This window comes from Camelus bactrianus, chromosome 14, assembly GCF_048773025.1.
Source record: "Camelus bactrianus isolate YW-2024 breed Bactrian camel chromosome 14, ASM4877302v1, whole genome shotgun sequence".
Classification (NCBI taxonomy): Eukaryota; Metazoa; Chordata; class Mammalia; order Artiodactyla; family Camelidae; genus Camelus; species Camelus bactrianus.
Genome location: NC_133552.1, coordinates 61,481,409 through 61,499,135, shown reverse-complemented (window position 1 = coordinate 61,499,135; position 17,727 = coordinate 61,481,409). Strand labels below are relative to the sequence as shown.

General features: G+C 35.1%; 1 protein-coding gene across 1 annotated transcript in view; it reads right to left on the bottom strand.

Annotated features, from left to right (window-relative positions):
* The window catches only part of TM9SF2 (transmembrane 9 superfamily member 2), a 52,462-nt gene that overhangs the window by 30,203 nt on the left and 4,532 nt on the right, over positions 1-17,727 (bottom strand). Inside the window, exons 2-4 of the mRNA XM_010959671.3 lie at positions 8,348-8,415; positions 6,503-6,596; positions 1,635-1,762 (exon numbers count right to left, since the gene is read on the bottom strand). Coding sequence (XP_010957973.2) covers positions 1,635-1,762; positions 6,503-6,596; positions 8,348-8,415 — 290 coding nt within the window. The remainder of the gene's footprint in view (positions 1-1,634; positions 1,763-6,502; positions 6,597-8,347; positions 8,416-17,727) is intronic.

The window sequence follows — 17,727 nt, the reverse complement described above, 5'->3', positions numbered from 1 at the left end:
TCATAAACTTCTCTGATTCAACAAAAAAAAATCACTATTCACCAGCACTCTTCCAGTTTACTTTTTTAGGCAGAACAGTTTTAAGTTGGCAACTGATACACCTATCACAAACTGTTTAGTAAGTTTTACTATCAAATGCTTTCTCACTTTGTAAACTATTTTAAATTATTTATTCTTCTTGTTATTAAGCATCTTGGGATCAAAACAATACCTATGTTAATTGCATCGTAAATCAGTTAAAAATTTCTTTAAGTACTATATACACTGTCTGGAAGCTACTGAAGAAGAGCTGCTTCTATTACCTTTAGGAGCAAGACTCTAAACAGTATTCTAAGAGCAGAGGGTAGAAGAGAGAGCTAAAAATCACCCATAGGCCTTGAGAGTCATTTCTTTCATTCAGTCAACAAAAAAGCAGCTGTCAGAGTAAACAGAGGTTGTCAGGGCGAATATGAAAATTTAAGGACTGAGCCTTAAATATGGTTCTGAAGGCTGGAAACAACAATTTGATGCAAAGAGAAAACACCAAGGGAAACTTTTCAATTACTTATGAATAAGCAAATATATCCCAAGCTACATTAACTCAGCAATTAAGTAGTATTCTCACAGTAGCTTAGAGGAAAAAAGCTCTTGGCTTACCAAAAACCAAAGAAATGAGGAGATGAAGGAGACTTTCAAGTTCCTGTTTGCACTGAGGGTCAGATGAGAAAGACGCTGACACAAGTGTAATGGGAAGTTCCTTTCCTTCTCACCTTTCTATGTGGTTCAGGGGTATACCACCCAGGTCTGGCCAATCAGAGTGAATCCCCCTAATGGCAGACTAGTTCACGAATAGGCATGTGACCCAAGGCTGTCCCTCTCTAGGACTTTTTGTTCTGTGTGTATAGAGGGGAGGATGGGGAAGATCTAAGGAGGCAAGAGGGTATGAGATGTTCTAACCATACTATCTGAGCCACAGGATCTGGTCATGTCCAAATGAGGTCTGAGATCAATGGCTCCTAACCTCCCTGAGTGAGGGCAAATGGGTCAATCTGACACGGTGACATGACAGACACTCAAGAGGAAGTATATGAAGACAGTCTTCCTGTTCACCACCTCCAGCACCTTACAGTTTTGGAAGAGGTAAAGCATATGTAAACCATGACCACCACAGAATACAGGCATTTGTAGGCAAAATTAACAGATCACAAAATACAAGTATTTTTATATGAAGTACATGCTATTTCTCAAACACCAAACTAAAGTTAAATTTTGTTTTCCTATGGTCTTTTCATGGCCTACAAGTATAAAATAGTGGCATTTTCTAGAAGACTGATCCAGGTGCTTTCCCCAAAGCATAAATATGCTCCTTTTAAACACATATGAATAAAATTAGTGCTCTAGGTACCAAGTCCATGTACCAAAACAGGTACCAGACATCACAGTAGTCTAAATAAGCACCGTTAAACAATAGTCCTTTAACCTGTCAACCTACCTTGGTAATCCTCTGGCAAGTAAGTCACTACTTCATATTATTACTAATAACAAAAATAGGGAATAAATTAACTTGTTATATTTTATAGTCAATTTATGCATTCAATGAAACAGGTTTCATCCTGAAAAGGAAAAGCCCCAAATCCCAAATCTCCATTTCTCACCAGTGATGTTGATAATTCAGTAACATGCTTTTTTTCAAGAATTCTAACTTCTGTTTGTCTTCAGCTTTCTCTGTATGGTATGTTTTTGTACAAACAAGCTTACAGGTCTCCTCTTTATTAAATGAAAACTGTATTAAAATAAAGTAGAAAGAAAATTAAGAAAAAACATCCAGGTCCTTTACATATATGACATAAATACAGTAAAATCACTGGTCTCATTAAATTACTTAAATGCATTAATACTGATAATAAACATTTTTAAATTCCTCAAAGCTCAATGAGATTTTAATTTCAATATTATTCTGTTTCTCTAAAAACTTAAAGTCATCAGTTTTTCTTTTGATAAGTAACAGTTTTTATTTTTATTTTTGATAATTTCATTCTACACATCTTTTAAGTATAAATGAGTCCTAGGAGGGAAAAAAACCTACATGTAGAATAAAACAACATCAGTCTTCCCACAGTAATGTCCCCTCACAATGTTTTGGAAATTACAGATTTGAAGGCACTCTAGTAATAAACAGACAAGTTTTTAAGTCTATATAGTCATTCAGTGGATATTTGTTAAGTGTCCCCTATGCAGGCGATGGAGATTCAGCAGTGAATAACAGACTGTGATGACAAGCAAAAGTCAAATCTGGATGTCTAGAATCAGAATAAACATTGATTCTTTTTACTCACATTTGAAAAGACTGTCAATTTTCAGGATGTTATGTAATAATAAAGTTGAAACAAATGGTAAAGTTGAACAAAATTTGATAATTTTTAAACAAAAGTTTAAAAACTACAGAAATTTATTAACTATATATACAGTTCATAATATAATTATATATAGTCCAATACATCATTTAATAAATTCAAACTTTATTACAGGGAGTACAAAAACCAACTTGTGTATATTTCACTTCAAAGTAATCCATTCTTTTATACATTACTCATTAAAATCCCTAAACCAGTTTCTATGCATCAGCTGACAAACCAATGTACCAAGCGTAGCCCACTGCTGCCACCTGTCAGCCAACAGTTTCATTTTGGCCACGTTGCTACTTCTGTAAATATAGCAGTATCTGTGTAAATATTTAATATTTTAAATCTTATATGAAACTTACAGGTTCCATTTTAAAAAGCAGGAAATGAAAAAGAAAAAGTATACATACTAAGGAATAAGTGTCAAACTCAATGCAGAGAAAGACATTTTTAGTTACATCAAAAGTGGCAAATCTTACACCTCAATCCAGTGCTTATTGGGTTTAGGCAAGTCAACTGTGTGTTCAATTGTGAAGGAAAAGAGCAAACCTAAAGATGACATCTAATCATGACAATAAACACTTATTTATTACCTCATGTAACCCTCCCAGTAACCCTATGAAGGAGTCTCCTTTGCTGGCTCCTCTATGTCTACCTGACCGATTAACATCAATTGCGCAAAGGCTCAGTCCTCGGAATTCTTCTGTTCACTATTTGTACCACGCCCTTGGGGATCTCATCAATTCCTGGCTTTAAATATCACCTACACAGTAATGATTCTCAAATACACATTTCTAGGCTGAACCCCCTCTCCACACTCCAGACACACCTTCGACTGTCAACTTAACATCCCCACTTGGATGTCTAGTGAACAACACACATTATGTCAAAACTAACTCTGCCCTGTTCTCTCCAAACATGCTCTTCTCTCAGACTTTCCATCTTAGAAAACAAGCTCCACACCCCAGTTCTCACCCCTCAGCAAACTCTGTTGGCCCCACCTTCAAAATACAGCCAGTTTCTAAGATTCTGACCACTTCACAACCCCTACCCCTTACCCTAATGGTCTGAGTCACCATCAAGTGATACATATTTTCATGACTGATCACAAGAGCCCCCCTAAACGGTCTCCTAGCTTCCCTCCTTGTTCTCCCAGGGTTCATTCACAACACAGCAGCCCTGGTGATCCTGTTAAAATCTAAGCATACCCAAATCCCCTTGATGCTAACCACCTTGTCCAGATATACAGGTCAAAGTCTTTAAAATGGCCTGTCAGTCACTATATGATGTGGTCCCAATACTTCTTTGCCCTCATTTCCTACTATTCTCTATCTTGCTCACCTGCTTGAATCACAGCAGTTTTTTCTGTATCCTGAATACATCTCAGGACCCTTGCTTTTGCTGCTCTCTTCCCCTAGAACACCCTCCCCCCACCCCCAGATACTCTCATGGCTCACTCCCCTACTTGCTTCAGGTCTTTTGCTCAAATGTCACCTTCTCAGATGAGACTTTCTCCGACCTATTTAAAACTGCAAATTCTCCATCCATCTTCCCTGATTTATCTTCAGTAGTTATTTCAGTAGCAACTGACACACTATATATTTCAGTAATTCATTTTGTTTCCTTGTCCCCATTAGAATACAAGTTGCACTAGGACAGAGATTTCTGTCTGTTCACTGCTGTATCCCACACCTGCCACAGTGCCTAGCATGTGAAAGGCATTCGGTAGTTGTGTTAACTGAGTGAATGAATAAATGAATATGAGTGGTTAGACTTGAGATTTTATGATATGTGGCTCCAGCTTCACATAATGCACACACTGTCTTGCATTGCTTTTTCCTGACCCCAACAAAAGTCATAGATAAAAGATGGCAAAGCAGATCTGGGGTTTTGTTTTGTTGCTGGTTGTTACCAGTTGTTTACTGCAGATCTAAACAATGGCAAATTTCTTTGAAAATAAACAACAAAGAATCAATACTGAAAAATATGTCAATACATTCAAGGCTGGCTTGGGAAAAGAAATCTGATATCTTAGCCCCGTGTTTCTATTAACCTATGCTTTGGTCTTAAGAAATGCTTGCTCTGTCTCTTTAAGCTTGGGGCTTAAAGAATTTGTTTTAGCACAAATCTTGATCCTAAGAAATTCTAGAAAATTCATGGTAAGTATTAGGTGCACATTCTTTCTCCATTTTAAAACAGTCCACTGTTCTTCTATTTTGCCTCAACTCCTAGAACAAAATTAAATCTGAAAAGCACTACGCCTAAAAGAAAGGTCTTTTGCATAAGCATAGTTATATATAAACAAATGTACCCTGAATGAGATCCTACTAAAGAATTAATTAGCCTTTAAAGTCTGCATCAAAGTGACACAGCTTCTCCATGGATTTGAATATTTTGCTGTTTACTGCTAGAGGATCCTGCTGTCTCTCAAGTTCACTGGAGGTGTTACTGATGCTCTTCTCACCGTCCATTATTTCATAAGGCCAAAGCATAAACAAACAGAAAGATGGGGCTGAGACACCACAGGACAATTTCAAGGTAGTTATATAATTTAATAAATATGCCTGAAAATAACCCCCTGCTATAAAAGAATGCAGTAATTTCCAAAGGAATCTTTCACAATACACATCATGGAGACATTACACAATATTCTTGCCCTGCTCAACATCACTCATATCCATAGCCTCTGAGCTTCTTCTTTCCCAGTGACTTAATCTCATTACTCCTCCAAATCTACTACTTTTGAAAAATTTCTTAAATTTCTGGTATCTTTAGGGTAGAAAATCTCAAATTAAAATATTCTAAGAGGACATACTTATGGCTGAAAACTATAAACTTGTAGTGAATTAAATTTATACATTTACACGTCTTCCCCCCAGTGCTTCACAGTATAGATATAGTTTTGGAGTAAAAGTGTTAGTGGGACTAATCTAGGATTGGGGATTTGCTGGACAGATGCTCAGTGTAATAAGTGCCAAGGGAGATAGATGGTGGTGCTTAGTGAGAAAGCAGGGAAGGCGGCTAATCACAAGGTCACAGAAGAGAAGGATGTGACACCAGGAGAAGGAGCTGTAAGGCTAGGGAATAAAACTTGGGGTCAAGTTAAAGTCATTAAGTGTTCAAAATAGATAGATAGATAGATAGATAGATAGATAGATAGATAGATAGATAGATAGATAAAGTGAATGTGCTCACATGGACAGATGCCCAAGGCAGAGTTAAAGAAAAATGCACAGTGCAGAATACGTTAAATCATAAATATGCACATTTAATTCTATTTTTATATGCTTGTAAGTACATGGAAAATTTCAGGAAAGATTAACAAGAAACTAATTTGGAACAGGGAGGAAGAGAAACTTACTTTTCATTTTATATTCTTCTGTACCATTTATTTTTATATATATTATTGATACATTATTATTGTAAGAAACTAGTTTAATTTTTCTAAAAGAGATGCCCAATATTCTTTGCGTAGCAGGAGAGCAGATATAAAATGAACAGGAGACTATGAAATTCAGAAGGATAACAGGCTTAAAATATAATAGATTTAAAAGGCAGAGTAATTCTGGGTGATGATCAAGTGCATATATTGAAGAGAGTACCTTACACTGTGCTTAGCTTGGTTTAAGTGATGTCCTAAAAATGTATCAAAGATGTTCCAAATATACTTTCAGTGGTCAAACCAGAAATGTTAGCTTCCGCAAAACACAATGGGAAAGCCGAAGTTCTGCTGTACTGGCTAACTGAGAAAATCTAGGGATACCGCTCCTAGAGAGGGAGGAGCAATGGAGCAGCTGGGGCAACTCTTCACGCCTGAAGGCTGGGTTCCAGGCCCCCCTGTAAGGTGAGGCTGGAGGCCTAAGCACTATCCTTTTGGCCACCACCTCATTACTTGTGATACTGATTATATGAATTAACATAAACTTATCCATGACACATTGTGAAAAGGGGAGGGATCCTCCTAAATAGTGACTTTAAGAATCAAATTATTCCAGGGTGCAAAAGAGAAGTGAATTCCTTCTTATCTATGAGAACTAAGTTATTTCAGGCTTTTCTGTAAGGTGGGGGGAAAAAGAAAAAAGATGTAACTAAATAACTTTTATATAACACTGAATACAAACCTTATATGGTGATGGTTCAATTCTTTCCCCGAACAATACCTGACCAAGATTTTCAGATGGGCGTTTTCCTTCTGATGCCTGGCAAAAATCAAACCTGGGGGCAAGAATATTTAAGTTTTTAAGCATAAAAGGAAACAAGGAGATATCACACCCCTAGCCAATCTAGAGGACAGATCAGGTGCTGATCATGCCAACAGCTCTTGCAGCTAGGTAAGAAATACATTTGTACTTCAAGTTCCATGTACCACATCTCTTCAAAACAAAAAAAAAAAAATCTGAAAATTATGCCTTAGAATGCTTTCATTTTTAAATAATTTTATTAAGATGTAAATTATAGGATTTTTAAACTGACACATTATTTTTGTTCGTTCCAATGATAAATTTATATCCTATTCTTTAAAGTAATTCTGCATAACTTATCTTTTGTTATAACTTTCTAATCCAAACATTTACTTAATAATGACACTTCAAGAAGATATGCCAAATTTACATGGGTTTCTGCCTCACCCTGATACACTGGCCAACACATCCCAACATGAAAAGCATGGCTAGACAGGCTCTCTGAGAGCAGGGAGTTGTGGAGAAGCCATAACCAGTCGACTGTAAGCTTCTCTCTGTTATAATTCCCTTGAACTGCTAACCAGAGTTTCACGAAGTTTTGTTTGAACATTACAGCCTAATTTCAGCTTTGCTATAGAATATTAAAGGGCAATTCTGTGTTTACCACAGAATGATATGGGAGTACTTAAGACCAGCAAGGTGATGACTACAGATTAGTTAGATTCCTAACAGGAAGATGAATCGTGGGTGATAAAAAACTGGGGCTGAGAAGTTCCTAAATGAAGACTCTCCAACTACTGGATGTAAGAGATCCATTTCCCAGGAATACCCACAAAGATTTAAGGAAAGATGTTTGTTTATTTAACAAAACAAAAACTAGAAAAAGCATTTAAGTGTCCAGTAGTTATATAAATTATGCTCCAACCATTCATGAAAGTTGTATTCTCTTCTCACACATGTTTAGATACATGGATTCTTGTTGGATAGTCTAAAACTGTTTTTCTGTGTTTTTTTCCAAAGTAAACACGTATTTTCTTTCAAAACTCCTAGGTAACAGAGAAATTTAGATGCCAACTAAAATTTAGGAATTTTATTTTACACCCAATATGGTAGATAGAACTCAAATGAACAAAGGATATTATATATTTTTAATAATATCAAAAAATGGAAATGATCAAACGTTCATAAATAGAGGATTAGTGCAGCAAATCATACACAGACTCTATAAAATCTCTACAAAGGAATAATAAACAGCTACTAAAAAGACTGAGGTAGCTGTGTATTAACAGAGAAAGATATGCACATAGAGTTAGTGAGAAAAACAAGGTACAAATAAAATGTATAAACCTACTTTTATTTAAGACAAAATGTGTAAATGGTTATGTACATTAGAATACACAAAGAAAAATGCAGGGGGCGCAAATAAAGCCATTACTTCTGGAGACTGATAATGTGGGACATAAAAATTTTGTTTAAAACTGTATGGGTTTTTTAATAATCAAAAAAATTAAATAAAACAAAACGGCTATTTGTCCAGTCAGATAAAAAAGGAAATTCATTATTTTAGTTGATGATTCTGTTTTATTGCAAAGTGACATAAAAAAATCACATCTCACATTTTTAACCCTACCTTGGAAATAAATACCCCTTTAAAAATGTTTTCAGGCCCTCTACACTTCTTAAATGCATATGAATTTATTCATAATTGTGGAGAAGATAAAGTTCTAAATGTACCAAATTCTGATGTCATTTAATTTTATATAAAAACCAAGCTGAAAAACTTACGCTGTATATTCATAAGGAAGAACAGATTCCACTGAGTCAAGCCTGTTCACAAACAGTTCAATTTCAGCCTGAAAATGAGGAAACACAGAATCAGAATATAAACAGCTGGAGACCAAAACTTAAGTCATGCTTAGAGTTAAAAAGGAATTTGACATGTTTAAAATGAGAAATGTTATGATATCTAACTCACTTTAAAGAATTCCCTTATAAATCCATTCACCAAGTAGATTTATATGTATCTAAATTACAATAAAATAAATTTCAGAGTTGCAAATGTCTCCAATATTTTCTAAATCCTTGTTAAGTAAAAATTGTTTAAAAATTAGACAGGTTAAATAATTCATCACATCAATATACATGCTCTTTAAAAAAATCTGGTTTTCAAATGCAGTATTTCATTCTGCAGCACAAAAATAATTTTTATTTTTAAACACTTTTTTAAAACATTCTCACAGCATTCAAGAAATGCTGCCAGTGAAAAGAATAAGAGAAATGGAGGCATCCAAGAAATATTTTAAGAATGACTCTGATAGGAGTTTGATGGGTTTTATGTGAAGGTAAAGATGAAAGATGCCTTAAGTTTCTGATGTGGACAAGTAAACAAAACAGACAGTGGAAGAGAATTAGGTTTGGGGGAAGAGATCATGAGTTCGTCTTCAGACATGTTTTGTCTGAAGTGACTCTGAGATATCTAAGTGTAGAAGGATAAACAATCATAGCACTCAGAAAGAAAAATCTGGAGATATAAATTTGAGACATATCTGCAATTAAAGTGAATATGAGACACCACTAAACTTGGCCAAAAATTTGCAAAGGCTGTAACACCTGTGGCTATTTGAAATGTGAAGTGGCTACAGTCTTCTGGAAAGCAATCCAACAGCATCTTCTTAAATTAAAAATACATATATTTTTCCACCCAGCAATCCTACTTGTGAGAACTTATCCCCTAGAAATACAATCAACTGTGCACAGAAGACCATGTACAAGAATGTATACTGCACTGCAGACTTGTTCATTTTAACAAAAAACTAGAAACATATTGCAGTATGCCTGTTGACAGTAAATTAGCTATTAAAATAAACGCCATGGGACCATTAAAAAAAATGTTGCCAAGTAGGTAAGAAATTTCTAGATCATCTGTAATAGAAATACAATCTCATGCTCTTAAACAAACAGGAGAAGGACAATGACAACATGGTTTAACTTTAGAGGACTGCTTTGATCAATTTGAGAATGCTGAACTACAAAGGTAGTGACCGTGAAGAAATTCACAAAGACCAAATCAAATTCAGCAATGGGGTACAAAGAGAAAAGCTGTATCAACTCTGTAGGAAATATGCATTAATTTAAAGCCACACCTTCCTATTGAAGCTCCCAAAATTTCTCCAAGGTATATTTGAAGTTCCAAATGGCCCATGTACCCACTTTCCCAATAGAGGCTTAATCCTATTCAAGACAGAAATCTTTAGTTGAAAAAGTCAGCAAGTAATTTGTGCTCTGAAGTGCTTTTGGTGCTAACCAGAAACAATTACACAGGAGCTGTTTACCTGGGCCAAGTATTTTCATAGGGTTAGATCACTACAGCTGCCTCTGGACGCTGATTGTGAGGCTACCCGGAATGGCATAAAGCCACATTTTCCATTTTGATCTCATTTACTAGAGCTGTCAGCAGTCCTTTATGCCTGGTTTATACCCTGAATGTGAGACCATATATTTGATGTACAAAAACACTGTCACTGGAAAAACAGCAAAACCCAGCAGGCAAGAGTAGACTCTGGGCCAGTCTGCCTGGGTTCAAGTCCCATTTCTACCATTTATATACTTGGTCAAACTATTTAACATCTCAGTTCCCTCATGAGTGCTTCAGTCTCTTTATCTGGGAATAACAGTATTTATCTCACTGAAGTATGAGAATTAAATGAGTTAACATTTGTAAAGTACTTCAAACACTGCCTAGTACATGAAGTGCTATGTATTTGTTAATAAATAAATAATACACAAATAAAGCCAAGTAAAGTTAATGATATTAAGATTAGGGAATACCTAAACTACACTGCTCATCCACTAAAATGCTCATCTAATATTCATGTTATACAAGGAAGACATTAGTCTTTGCATATAGCACTGTAAACAGTATTATACAAAATCCCTAAGGGTGTACTCAAATAAAAACATAACTCAGTGGCGACACTGTCTCAAACACACACAAAAAATTTAACTGTATCTCCTTGTATAAAATATCCAAGACCGTATCATTGGTCATTTTAGCTAAAAGGATAATGAAACATGACATTTAAGCTTACAGAATGCTTGAGTAACTTAACAAAAATATGTATAACTTGTGAAGGCAAAATTCCCAGCTGATAGCCTACTCTGCCAAAATAATTCTCACTAATTATAAGGGGTCAACACTGCTACAAAGATACACCAGAATCCAAGTGTTCTATTTAATATAGCTTAATGAAGACTAAAAGTTCCTAAAAAGCTAATCCAGTTTACATTTTTAGATCACTTTCTAAGAAAAAGGTAGCAATTATACACATAGAAAGTTCTACACAATTCTCTATGTTTTGAATTTCAAAATCCATAAAGCCACACTTTCAGCACATAAGCTAACTCTCTTGTGCTGCAATTAAACATATTCTTTACTCTCAACCTCATTCAATACAAAGTGATTAAGAACACAGACTGAAGCTGGGCAGCACGGGTTTAAATCCTGGCTCTGACATTTACTAGTTGTGTGATCTTGGGCAAGTTTCTTCACTTCCCTGTGCCTTGGTTTTCACATCTGTAGAATGGAAGTAAGAATAATAATTCCTGCTTTAGTCATTTTTGAGAAGATTCAAGAACAGTGCCTGTCACAAAGTACTATGTAAGTATTTACTATTATGCAGCAGTGTCCAATAGAACTTTAAGCAATGATGAAAATATTCATTATCTGCACTGTCAAATACTGTAGCCACTAGCCATATGGGGCCATTGGTCACTTGAAATGTGGTCAGTGTGGCTGAGAAACTGAATTTAAATTTTTACTTAATTTTAATTACATTTAAGAAGTTACAGGAGGCTAACGGCTTCTGTATGGGACAGCACAGTAATGGAAAAGAATAAAATGCTGCTTAGGACCATTTATATACTCTCTTCATATAATTAATATTTTTACTCTAGTCTCTATAATCTTTACCTGGAAAAATAACTCTAATGTTAGTCTACCTCAGAGGTCAGCAAATTCTTTTCTTCAAGGGTCAGAGAGCAAATATTTTAAGCTTTGTTGGACACACAGTCTCTGCAACTGCAGTGCAAAAGCAGCCACAGATATTATGAAAATGAAGGAGCCCAGCTGCAGCCCAATAAAACTTTATTTATGGGCACTGAAACTTGATCTTCATGTAATTTTCACTCACCACTAAATATTATTCTTCTTTTGATTTTTTTCCCAATCACTCAAAAATGTGAACACAATTCTTAGATGGAGGACCCTACAAAAACAGGCAGCAAGCTGAACTGGACTCCTAGTTAGTTCATCCTTGGGCTCTGGTTTCTAGGTATTTTTCAATGTTCTTTAAATTCACATCTTAGGGAACCCAGAACAGGGCAAAGAGTTCAGAGATCTGATGCCATGTAAAAAATTTAGGACAATGTTCAAGAGTATATAAATTTAGGGGAAAAGTTTCTTCCATTTCTATGCAATGGATGAGGCAAGAATTTTTGCTTAGCCTATGATGTTCTCTCTGAAGTTTCACGGTACATCTCTTGGCTGTAGGATTATAAGATTGAGGGAAAACCCTACTCTCATTTTCTGACTTCTCTCATCTCTCCTTTGAGTCTTAATATTTCAAAACGGAAAGGTCTTAATCTTTTGAATTGTCTATCTCCTTGATCATGCCAGCTGCTTTTCGGGGGATCTTGCCCTACTCTCATATCTTTCTAAAAAGATATTATCATTGAGAATTACAGGCAGAATTTAAGACACAGACTTCAAAGTTTCATATATGTATAAAATGATAGTTACTTTTCATTAGCCTTTTTGGCAAAAAGCATATTCTTCAATGACACTCTTCATCTCTTTCCAGTGTTCTGTAATAGCTTAGAGCTCATCACCTCAAAAATATAACTGTTAATTGTTTTTCTTCAAATATACTTTCTTAATTTGTCCATGATCAAATTAATTTACTACTTTTTGTTCTCTTACATAACCTAAAGAGAGCTTCCGGAGTATATTCCCATTGGCTTCATATCATGTTACACATAAGAGCTTAATTAAAACTATCAGCGAATTAAAACATTTCACATTAATCCTCTTTGCTAAATTTAAGATCTAAATTAGTCTCAGGGACTTGTTCTGGAAGTCTGTCTCCACTTTTATTATTCCCCATGGTTTATTCCCTACTCAACTCCACCCTTAAGCTAACCCACACCACTTTAAATTCCAATTTAATCTTTTTAACAAACAGTCTTGTTGGGGCGAGGGTATAGCTCAATGGTAGAGCGCACGTCTAGCATGCAGGCAGGTCCTGTGTTCAATCCCCAGTAACTCCATTAAAGATAAAAAAACAAAATAAAAAAAAAATGTAATTACTTCCCCCACAAAATAAAAATAAATAATTTTTTAAAAGAAAAAGAAAAAAAAATCTTGTCAAAACTTTAGAAATCAAATTCACTGGCTCCCTCTAAGTCCACTATAAGTCTCTGAATCAAACTCTAGAAGCCAGGAAAACTCCTCTACTAGACACCATGCTAGTCTTCTGTTTATATAATTTAATATCATTTAATTATATAAACAGTAGATTGATTATTACCACACTTATTCCATTTCAGTCTATAGCCCAAAAACCCAAACACCTTCCCTCCCTGTTTTCTTATTTCCAAAGTATTAGTTTTTATCCATCGTACACTTAAAGCATCATTTTGTCTACTATCAAATCCCCATTATATTCACCCTGTCAACTTTTCCTGACCCAGCTTCAGATTCTATTCCTAATAACAAAAACGTTAACAAGTATGTTTCAGCCTTGCTTTGTGATTTATAAGGATGTCTACAATTATCAACGGCTGTCCACAAAAATCTTCCAAAGTAGTAAAATCCAAAAAAACAATTCTTCTCACAAATCTTTCACCTAAAAATAACTTTTAACACACAGCATATAAATAGGGAACATGACTTCAGTTTGGAGGCATTAGCATCAGACTGCTGGGTTCATTTCAAATCCTAGGTCTACTGTTAATAAATACGTGCTCATGAGCAAGTAACTTTGTATGTGAAGAATGAATGATACAATAATAAAACAGAAAACAACAGAGAAGCTGGTCCACAGTTGGCACACAACAACTGTAAGTTAAATGTTTAACTATAAGCTAGATAAACAGTATTATTACCTATTATTTTACAGAAACTGGACATTCATGAATCTGAATATGCATTAAAGTATTAGGATAACCTTGAGGGTTTCTGTGGGAGGCCCACCCACATCCCTCCCGTTAAAGGACACTAAGAACAGTAGCTTCTGATCTACTGTTTATGCCTATTCACTGATTACTCTCTTCCTGACTCTTAGATTAGGGAAAGGGAAGACAATAATTGTCAACACAATTCTTATAAGGTTAGTTAAGGATTACCTGTTCTACTTTAAGACAAAGAAGTAAGTTCAAAAACTGGACTGCTGACTAAAAAAAAGTGAGTAAACTCAACTGCTACTACCACTTTTAATTTCTGCTGCTCTCAGTCCTCCACTTTTCTTTCTTCTTGTCTCTTCTGACACTTTTTCACACTTTTATAGGAAAGTTAGTCCATCATAGATAATACCACTAAATCATGGACCTTTTTCTGATGCTGGGTGAACTAATCAAAACACACCTTGAGTATTCAGCTCATCTTGGCTATTTTTGTAACAGTTTCATTCATTCTCCTTTTTTTAAACTGTGAGAACTTGCAAATTTAAGATTTATCCCATTTAAAACATGCTAAAAAAAGTAAATTAAAATAATGACAGTTTTAACACAGAACAGAGCAATTTACAACATATTTGTAAATATGCTACATTTACAACACTATTTTAAATATTGATCCTAATAGTAAAACAAAGAAATTTCAGAAGTATTATAATATGCTCAACATTGCTAATTATTAATGAAATGCAAATGAAAATCACACAGGTCAGAATGACCATCATCAAAAAGTCTACAAATAATAAATGTTGGAGACGGTGTGAAGAAAAGGGAACCCTCTTACACTGATAGTGGGAATATAAACTGGTGCAGCCACTATGGAGAACAGTATGGAAGATCCTTAAAAAACTAAACAGAGTTACACCATATGATCCAGCAATCCCACTCTGGGGCATATATCCGGAAAAGATGAAAACTCTTAATTCAAAAAGATACATACACCTCAATGTTCATGGCAGCACTACTTATAATAGCCAAGACATGGAAGCAGCCTAAATGTCCATCAACAGGTGAATGGATAAAGAAGATGTAGTACATGTGCGCGTGCGCGCACACACACACACACACACACACACACACACACACACACACACACACACAGTGGAATATTACTCAGTCATAAAAAAGAAACAGTGCCATTTGCAGCAACATGGATGGACCTAGAGATTATTATACTAAGTGAAATTAGTCAGACAGAGAAAGATGAATATCATATGCTATCACTTATATGAGGAATCTAAAAAATGATACAAATGAACTTATTTATAAAACAGACAGACTCACAGAAATAGAAAATAAAGCTATGGTTACAAAAGGCGAAGAGGGGGAGGGATAAATTAGGAGTCCGGGGTTAACAGATACAAACTAATATACATGAAATTAATGATTAACAAGGTCCTACTGTATAGCACAGGGAACTATACTCAGTATCTTGTAATAAACTACAGAGGAAAAGAATCTGGAAAAAAAACTATATATATATGAATCACTTTGCTGTACACCAAAAGTAACACAACATTGTAAATCAACTATACTTCAATTTTTAAAAAGTATTGTAAGAATAATGAGATCATAATAGGGCAGATGTTAAAAACTGCAAGGAGAAAGGAAATGAAACTGCTAATGAGCTAATGTGGTTTCATGAAGGACAAAAGAATATTACAAATATCACAACATATATCCCTAAAAATATATAAATATACACACAGATAAAACAAAACAAATAGGGAAAAATGTAAACACTGTTGCCTCTATGGATCTAGGTGGATATCCAGGTGATCATTACACTATTCTTTCAACTTTTTTGTATTTTGAAAACTGTCACAATTAAAAATTGGAAAAAGAAAAGGCTTTAAAGTTCAGAGTAGACTTTAGTCATATTATGAAGTGATGAAAGCCAAATCAAAGCAATAAGAAATGAAAGTAATAGTAAAACTTAGCATGGAAAGATGTTTGGAGCAGGAGAGATGATTTCAAAAGAAGTAATAAATAGGGGGAAACAGTAGAATTTGTAATAAATGTGAAAACCGAAGAACATTCATAACAACAAATCCCCAAAAAACTATGAGAAATTCATTCAATCATCACATTTATTTAATGCCCACAATGTCCTGTACTACACACTGTGAATGCTATAATACAAAATACATGAATGCTTGCCTTTCAAAGAATTTATAATCCAGATGTGAACACAGGGTACACATTCAAGGAAGCAAAAGAAAAAAGTGACAAAGATATTTATATGTTCTTAGGATAGCTACTGAAACTCTATGGGATTTAGTTTTTTTTTTTAATTAAAATAGCAATGTGCTATAAGAGGGCAATATTTGATTAATTTTAAGGTCATTTCCCACTATAAGTATCTTTATTTCCCATCCAAATGTTAATTAAGTGCATCTCCTTCCGTAAATTTGCCTTAGAGACAGCCAACTCCAAAATAGCACTGACATGACTTGAAAGATCCTTAGAGGTTACTTTCTTCACATTCCCACTTTCAAACTGTCCCAAAATGAGTTATCACAAGTATGAAAAGTTGTGACAACATTAAGCATTTTAAGGAAGTTACAGATTAATCCCAAAGCAAGACTATAAATTCCAAAGGAAGACTTAGACAAAGCAAGACTGATCCCACTCTAAGAAATTCCACTCAAAGAAATCTTTTATGGAAATGGTTTTATTTAATTCAGAGTTTAATCATCTCCCTTCTAAATCCTTTTCCTCGGAAACGTACAATTTTATTTCTAGCCCCCATCTGCCCATTCTACATCTCATCCCAACTTTGGTCACAACCACACCCTATTTAATTGCTTCAAGGCATGCCATGTTTAGTATTGCATTTCCCCTCTATTTCCTTGTTCCTTTGTTTTGGTTCTTGCTTTTACAACTGCCATCACATATGTCCCTCCTAACACCTACAAATGTTTTTCAAGGTAGAAAGAAATTCCAGTGAAGTAATGTGACTTTGTATAATGATCAAAGCAAGTGACTAGTCACAAAAGGGTCTGAGATACCAAGGTACAGTCATACAAAAGGTGAACTATGGAAGTTTCAACTGCTTTAATATTGGAGAAGTCCATAGTGGGAAATATTCTGAAGAAGGAAAACCTTTACTCAGATATAATTTAAAAATCCCAGTAGAAATGCTGGAACTCACAAATGGAAGTTCATGACATTTGAGTTATCTGACCATCAATGCCCAGAAGCTGATCTAGATACTAAGGTTCTTCCTCCACTCCCTCATCACAAAACAGAATTTCAACTTTAGACTGTATCAAAAAAAAGGGATAAATACGAAATCAGACTTAAAAATTTATTACATAGTACACAGTTTTTTGTTGCTAACTGCAATAATTGTGGAAGTCCAGGATTATAAGCAACCAGGGATCTCCAGGGCAGGGCAGGAGAAGAAGCAGAGAGTGCACAGCAGGGAAGATACAGCAGTATCCTAATGTGAAGAGCCCAGACTTCAGACTTGGACACTCCTGAGCATCTTAGCTTTACTACTTACTAGGTGTGTACACTTGAGAGGGTACTGCATCTTACCAAGCTTCAGTTTCCCCTTCTAAAAATCACAGGATTGTTTTGAGGATTAACTAAGGTTAAGATATATCTGGCACACATAAAGTACACAAATTATAGTCTTTATCATTATTATTGGCAAAGGGCACTAAAAATGTTTGAAAGGTGAGAACAACAACAAAGAAAAAAATATTTCACAAATACCTTACAAACCCTTTCATAGATAATTTTCATGGCAACAGAGAATGACCTTGTAGAGCACGTTTAAAGTAGCTACAATTAACTACAATACTTACTAAGAGGACAGTGATGGAAAACTGCAGGGAAGAATAGGAAGTAGCGGTTTCTGGAACTGGGCTCCGAGGCTGACTGAGCTCAGACCAGTCTCTATAACTTAACGTGCACCTGTGTGGAGC